Here is a 7,617-nt window from a genome sequence, read left to right on the forward strand (position 1 = left end):
ATATTTTGCCCAAGGAACAATAACAAGGCTTGGAAGACTTTTCTGCTTTCTGGGAGTTTCCTTCAGGGAGAACTTTTCATTTGCTGATTGAAAGATCAAATCGGCCCATAGAGGAAGCAGTGGGGTGTGCGTGATTTCTCCTCTCGGTCTCTAGCAAAACACGCTCGGTTAAACCGTCCATGGAGAGGTTTGGTTTTAAAGGGAAAGGAGTTTGTGTGATAGAAGAGAGAAGGATTAGGAAGTTCTCTGTAGCTTAAAATCCAGCTCACAGCGTCAGCACAACTGATGGGCGATGCGGTTTAAAACATGACCCAATATATCATAAAATTTTGGCTTTATGGTATACCCTGTATAGCTCAGAGATGGTTTAAGAAGCTGGTGAATATGCCACATAAGAAATTAATAGATATACTTTAACTTTGTTTAACATTAAATCAGTCAATTTTTGTAGAGTATTATATAGTCCCATAAGCTTCTTCTGAACACGGCATATAATTTATAAGGTTAACATGCTTATAATAGTATCTAATACAGTGATGTTTGTTTAATTCCTGTAGTTATTAATTATCAGTTAACTTTTTATGAGCTATAAATGGACCTTCGATAGGACGTGAAACCATAATCTGCCCCGCGCCTCCGGTTTAGTGCTGGACTTGGCAGTCCTGGCTTAACAGTTGGACACAATGACCTTAAAGGTCTTTCCCAGCCAAAATGGTTCTGTAATTGTATGATTTTTCATAGTAAGACCTCTCTTGTGACAGTCCGTGTCGATTTGGGGATCTCATTTTCCCAGCCAGAAAGACAAGAATTGAGTAAGATGAATGACCCACCTGTCAGTGATTTGTAGTATTTAGGCTCCAAATTTCTACTGATACCAGCTTCTTTTTTTGCCGGGAAATGGTCTGAAACCTGCCAGCCACAACTTTTTATTTCCAGGTTAATTTTTGATAAGGAAAAAGCTTCTGTGTATTGAAGGAGTCATCCTGTGTCCTCCTCCAACCCCTCCATCCTTCACGAGCCCTGGTTCTAAAGACCTTGATTTAATCCTCAGCTCTGATAGGCCCAGCTTTGTTGGGGCCGCTCTGTGTGTTTTGCTGAGGAACCTGCAGTCTGGTCCAGATCTGGTCTGGTTTGGTCCAAATCTGGTCTGGTTTGGTCCAAATCGTGTTCGCCAGCGTGGTTCAGTGACTCTGCATTGGCCACAAACCCGCTGGGCCCATAGATCCAGCTCTAAATGGATGTACGATGCTCCTAAGACCAGTTCATGAGACTATCACAGTTGACTTAAGCATAAGGCAAGGGGCAAGACTGCAGAGATAGGATCAGAGCAGATATTGGGCTTTATTGAGAAGAAAAACATAGATGGTACAGCACTTTGACTTAAGAAATACGCAGTTTTCTATGTGCGTGTGCAAGACATGGAGTCACGTCCCTGTGGAACATCAACCCCCTGTGTAAGTTTAGCAGCACGTCCTCGATTTCTTGGGGAGAACCGGTCGATGTGGATTTGGGGTTCTGATGCGACGCTGCTGGTTTTCAGCTCCCACCATGTGGGGCGGCACCTTTAACTACAGCCTGGAGCTCTGCCTTGTCTCTCTGGTCCCCCCGCGGGAGCTGCATAGACCGTTAATCTGATTTGGTGGGAAATAGAGGAGGAAAAGAGTGGTTTGTCTGGAGTGGGAAGGAAATTGAACATGAAATTGCGGGAAATTGGTTGTGGGACCAGAAGAGTCTTGCTCGACGCTTCATGCCTAACATCAGCGCCCCAACCCCAGGTGGGATCTGTGCTGCTTAGAAATCCTGCGCTAATTAAAGGGTTTTTTGAAGACCTTTGCATGAAAATCAAGTTGAGGGGTTTCCTGATCAGCTCAGATGTCGCACAGACAACCTCAGCAAAAACAGCTCCTAAAACACTCGTAGCACCCAGTGACACAGCACTCAGACTCCTGACTTCTCCACTCCTTAACAAACGAGGTTTTGGTTTTTCTATTTGTCAATACGAGAATTCTCTCAGGAACCACGCGTATCGGAACAAAAGGCTCATTTTAAAACACAGCCAGGCGCTTTTGTGTTCGCTCCAGTTGGGAACAGAAGACGACGCGTACCCATTCGTACTGCAGAGCTGACTTTGGTGTCTGCGTTTGTTCCTTTCAATGGTTTAATCGAAGTGTACGCTCGTGGATTTTCCTGAATAGGAACGTTCTGAACCGGCTCCAAAAGGACGTTCCAGCGTTGTTAACTGTGAGTTTTCCACAGCGTGGAATCCGCTGAAATTGTTTATACCGGCTATATCTGCCTGATGAATCTATCGCTATGATAGTATATCTTGCTTAATTTTACTCTAAATTATGCTAGGGTTTAAAATGAACTCCGGATTTGATTTATCAACAGCTATGATGCTAATTCAGCGATGGAGTCGTGGTGTTATGAGACTCAATATTAGCACTAATGAGAAAACATAGCTTCTGTATTTTGTAACTCCGAGTTTCCACTCCGTATGGACGACTTCTGAAGTTGCGTGTAATTTAATCACGTCCTCATTAACTAGGCAAGTAGTTAGACATAAATCACTTTACCTGAATCATAGACTACCAGCAAATGTGAAACCAGATACGGTTCATGCTTTAGTTTTGCTTTGCAAAATATTGTATTATGGTCCGCTGGCTGATAATTCTGGTCCCATGAGTCGCTTAGACGTCCGTGGCCATTCATGTTTCCCAAGGAAGAAAGAACTGCATTCTCTGTGGGTTAATGGATGGTACGAGATCGTTCTTCAAAATCGAGTAGAAAGAAAGAAACTCGTAATATTTCTGCCATGATCTAGATCTGTTCTGCAAACCTGCCCTTCCAAAACCTGATTTAACGGTTCACCAGAAAATTATTTCAACCCGGGACTGCTAGCGATGAGATTTTGGTGAACTGCAAGCGATTCTGAGCGAGACAGAGAGTAAACGTCCGTCTGTACGCAGCGAGTCTCCCCCAAAACGGCTCTGTTGCTGCGAGCACAAAGGAAACACTAAGCAGGAGTTGAGGTCAACACAAGGAACTTGGTTCTCTGTTAATTCTCTTGGTAGACAAGTGTCGGACCTCAGCCTGAATTTCAGGTTGTCTGAACAAGCGAGAGGTTCTATAAAACTCCTGCGAAAGAGTTGAAAAGGCAGCGTGTTTACCCACCATTTCGGGTTGTTGTTGAGATCCTGATCCTTTCGACTCCCGTCTGGAGAAGGGGAGGGAACAAGCGAACCCGGGTGGGTAATGGACTGTGTTTCATTGCGGTGAAGCCGGGACCTCAATCGCTCAGCTCTCCAGAACACAAACAGCCCTTGATTTTATAGAACCATCAAGAGCCGCCTTAAAGGCTGAGGACAAATCCCAGCCCTGATGCGAATTGGCGCGGATATCGCCGTATCCAAAGGGAGTTAGAGTTTCTTGCGCAAAGGCTGAATTTGATCCACAAGCGAGCACAGTTGTCCCATCAAATTCTCCCGAGCAGCTTGTCTTCGGCGTTCCTGCCATTCAACTGTCACGGCAAATGACATTTTCAGCTGAATTCTCGCTGGTGGAAGAGGTTTGGAATCCCTCCAGCCTTCTGCAGAGAAGCAGGGGAGGAATCGAATGCAAGAGGAACCCTAACCCTGCAAAATTGAACAATTATCCTAATGCCTTTGCTTTTTAATACCTTTTTGAATGAAGTGTGCCCTGCAAGGGAAATCTATGATAAATTAGCTCTGTAGTCTTCGCTTGAAGTTCAATGTGGAAAATAAAAGGGCGTTTGTTACAGGATTGAATTATGTGTAGGCCATCTCCAGCTGTAATGAGCTCAGGTTTTCTAGCGGCGGTAGAATAAACTCTTGCCTCTATCTCCTGCACTTTGTGGTTTGTCTCCCTCAGAGCCTATTTCTTTCGACTCCATCAGCTCATCTCTTGCAGATGATAAAATGATCTGCAAAGATTTGTATCCCATGTTGTGCCATAAATCGTATTTAGTTGCAGGATTAACATTTGCAAGCATAGAACATTTATGGAAAGGGAAAAAAAAGAAGATGAGGGGTTGGCAGTTTGTGGGTATTTATGTAAAGAATCACAGAATCGTGTTGATTCAGGGTAGATCTCGCAGATTTTTCAAGTACATGAGCATTTTCCAGGGTGTGGATCTGCTCAGCTCCAGCGAGCATCACTCAAGCCGCTCCTATAGCGTTTTGGTGAGGTGGGAAGGTGAAGAACCCAGGAAATGGTGACCTTGGGCAAGGTTTAGATTGGATATTAGGAACAATTTCTTCCCCAAAGGGCTGTGGGGCATTGGAACAGGCTGCCCAGGGCAGTGCTGGAGTCACCATCCCTGGAGGGTTGGACAGACGGACATGAGGTTCTCAGGACATGGGGCAGTGCCAGGGGTGGGTTATCGGTGGACTCGATCCTGAGGGTCTCTTCCAACTGAAACTATTCTTTCTATGCTTTTTGAAAGCTTTGCGTTACCAGCAGCTTGCAGTTCACCCTCCATAGCCAGATTGTCCAAAAGCGGTCAGAACTCAGCACGTGAGTCCCTTTTGAAAACCCACCCGCAAATACCATTGTGGAAATGGAGAGAAGCCCCCTCTGATCCGGATCCAGCGCGGGTCTGTGATCCCGTAACCTCTGGGCAGGTAGAACGTCCATCCCCACATGGGGACCGATAACAATCTTGTTCCCGAGGGGTCTGCGTGTGCTGCGGACGGCCCAGAATCCTCACCGGTTTATCTTGCTGCAGAAACTATGCGATGAGCACAGATGATGCTGTACGAACGCACGCCTAACTCCGTTATTAATGTATTTTTCTCTTTTTGCTCTCCGGCGCAGGTTCCTCACCACATGAAGACTTTACCCTATTACAGCTACGACCAGCCGGTGATCGGGTACTGCCAGGCCCACAAGCCCCTCCACGTCAACAAGGGGTACGAGGCGGTGGGCCGGGACCAGGCTGAGACCACCAACCTGGACCTGAGCCGAGACCACAGCTTCATCGCCACCATCGCGCGGTCGGCCGCCCCGGCCATCTACATCGAGAGAATACCAAACTAACGCCGGGATGGCTTCTCCAGGCGGCGGAGCGGGGTTCTTGCGAGGGACCTTTCATCTCAGAAGAGACCAAGGCAAGAAACTAAATCAGTCTACCATTCCAGTTGCAAATGTTCCAACACAGACCGAGGGAAGGGGATGAACTCCGCGGACTGTGGAAGTGCTGTCTCGCACTACACGCTGAGAACTTCAGGATTTTCTTTGCTTTAAACTTTCCAACAAATTCCTCAATGTAAATATTAAAGAGAGATTGTCAAGTTCTTATTAAAAAAAAACAAATAGATTTCACTCTAGCTACATAAAGGGATGGATTAAGAGTTTTGTTTGTATATTTGATTTTTCTACATTGCACGGTTCCAGGGACAGAGAACCACAGGTAAAAAGTGAAGGGGATGGGGAGGGCGACGTTTGGGGGGCGGGTCAGCCATGTTTCCTTATTAAGTGTTTATTATCCTTCACAGATTTGCTTAATATTTTTTGTTCTTTTTAACCAAACAAAAGATAGAGATCTATTTTCTTTTGGGGGGTTGTTTTTCTGTTGGTTTGATTTATTTTTTTCCTCTTTTTTTTAATGGTCAAGCGCTAATATTTCAAACTTCAGCCATGGGCATTAAAGCTTATGTTGAACCAAAAGGACATTGGCGATTGATGCAGCAGAAACAAAGAAACTCGGGTGCATGTACATTCAAGACACAGGCTGTACACTATGGAGGGGCTTCTGATTTTTACTATCTTCATTGTGCTTCATCGTTGACACTATAATTACTTTTTGGGCTCTAAAAAAGGGGAGAACATGCAGCGGATTTGACCGCCCAGCGGTGCTGTGAGCAAATTTAATGGACGTTTGGGAACCAAAATGGAAGCGATGCGCTTGAAACGGAGCAGAAGGAAAATCTGACAAAGCGAGAGTATTCGGCGAAACTCACTGGCTGACACAATTTCTAAACCACAGGAGAATGTGTAACGTTGGTTTTTGCTTTGTTTTATTATTTTTATTTTTTAATTAATTATGATGATCAGTTAGTTTTTGTGTAGTTTTTATCAATAAAATGACAACAACAACAACAAAGTGGTGGAAAGAAAAAAAATAAAGCTATTATTTTGTGGTCGGGACGCCACAGCCGAGCTGCCGTTTGAATGATTTCTCTCGCTATGCGACAGGGCGGCTCGAGGACGGACGGACGGACGGACGGACCGACGCTCGGTCCCCTTTCACCCCTTACAAAGGCGCTCAAGGATTGGTGTGAGGTTTCACAAATACCCTGAGTGAGCCAGAAGCAGCTCAGTCTCTTTGACTTCGTCTCAGAAAAGGTTAAGAGGTGATTTTATCAGAACCTGGCGGGGGGATAAGGGAGAAATAACTTACTTTATTTTCCTAAAGGTATTTTTTGTTTCTTCTTTCAGAAGGCAGGCTTTTCAGATACAGACCTGAGCTGAAGCTAAAGCAATTCAGACTAGAACATAAGGTATAAGTTTTTAACTGGAGGGTGAATAATATAACAGCAGGCTTTAGGACATAATGAATTTAATGGTTGTTTCAAGCGCTTATGTTGGATGTTTTTATGAGAAATACGCTTGGCCACAAGTTAAGGGCTTAATGAATTCCTGGAGGTGTTGAGCCTTGTATCATATATATAGTGTTATATTGCCTGATGTGTTTTTCACCTGACAAACTGATCTATTTTTCTTTGAAAGGAAAGGAGGAGTGTGTATGGATGGCCGCGTTGTGTGCGCTAGGCAGCTTGCAGGGAAACACGGCCCTACAAAGCCAACTCGATGCATCAAAGGTAATGCACTTAGAATGCAGCGTTGGGTAGGAAATGAAAGAAAATGGAGTGAGAGGCCAGGTGATGAGTTTACACCGGCTCCAATAGACAGCTTGATATCCGTCAGCTCCAGCGCCGCTGCTCGAAACGCTGCTTTCCTTTAAATTGGGTTTAAAACATTGACCCACAGCCCATCGAGCTGGAAATGGAAGAGCTCCCGTTGATTCCTGTGGGCTCCGGATCAGCGCTGGGATCCATTTCAATGAGCTTCAAAAGCGTAACGGCATCCCTATGCTCCTGAGAGACGAGGAAGGTAACGTCATTATTATAAGGTTCATTAAAGACTGTTGGGTAATTCTGGTTCTGTTTTGAAGAGGGCAGTTATATATCTGCTACCCTGTAGTAGCAAAACCAGACGGGGAAATGTCAAGCAGGAGTACTTATTGTACTTGTTGTACTTATTGCACTTATTGTCTTTTAATGTATATTTTTCCTTATACCCCAAGCTTGCTGGGGTTATGTGACTATTGGAGAGGAGCGGTTTAGTTTTCAATTCAATTTATAATCATCAGTGTAACTTCCTCGCACTGTTCTGGGAAGAACAACTTTATGACTACTGAAAGGGAAGGTCAGGTTCAACAGACTCCCTTGTTTTCATTTCCTGATCCAAAATGAGTTTAGCAGTGATTTGGGGGGTATTTGGAACTGGATCTATCAGATCACAGATTTTCTTGGCGATTATTGAGAATCATGCTGCCCAAGGAGAACAAAACCTAACGACTGTGTGCATGGTCTC

At 44.7% G+C, this 7,617-nt stretch overlaps 1 protein-coding gene across 9 annotated transcripts in view; it reads left to right on the forward strand.

Moving 5' to 3' along the window:
- Nucleotides 1–6,180, forward strand: part of LRRTM4 (leucine rich repeat transmembrane neuronal 4) — a 298,739-nt gene extending 292,559 nt beyond the window's left edge. For 7 of the 9 annotated variants that reach the window (XM_071799351.1, XM_071799350.1, XM_071799352.1 and 4 more), the window contains one exon: nucleotides 4,837–6,180. In XM_071799351.1, the coding sequence (XP_071655452.1) occupies nucleotides 4,837–4,961 (125 nt within the window). In that variant the 3' untranslated portion in view covers nucleotides 4,962–6,180. The remainder of the gene's footprint in view (nucleotides 1–4,836) is intronic. The other 2 variants (XR_011735854.1, XM_071799355.1) reach the window with 2 other exon arrangements.
- Nucleotides 6,181–7,617: the final 1,437 nt, after the last annotated feature.

This window comes from Patagioenas fasciata, chromosome 26 (genome assembly GCF_037038585.1).
Source record: "Patagioenas fasciata isolate bPatFas1 chromosome 26, bPatFas1.hap1, whole genome shotgun sequence".
NCBI lineage: Eukaryota > Metazoa > Chordata > Aves > Columbiformes > Columbidae > Patagioenas > Patagioenas fasciata.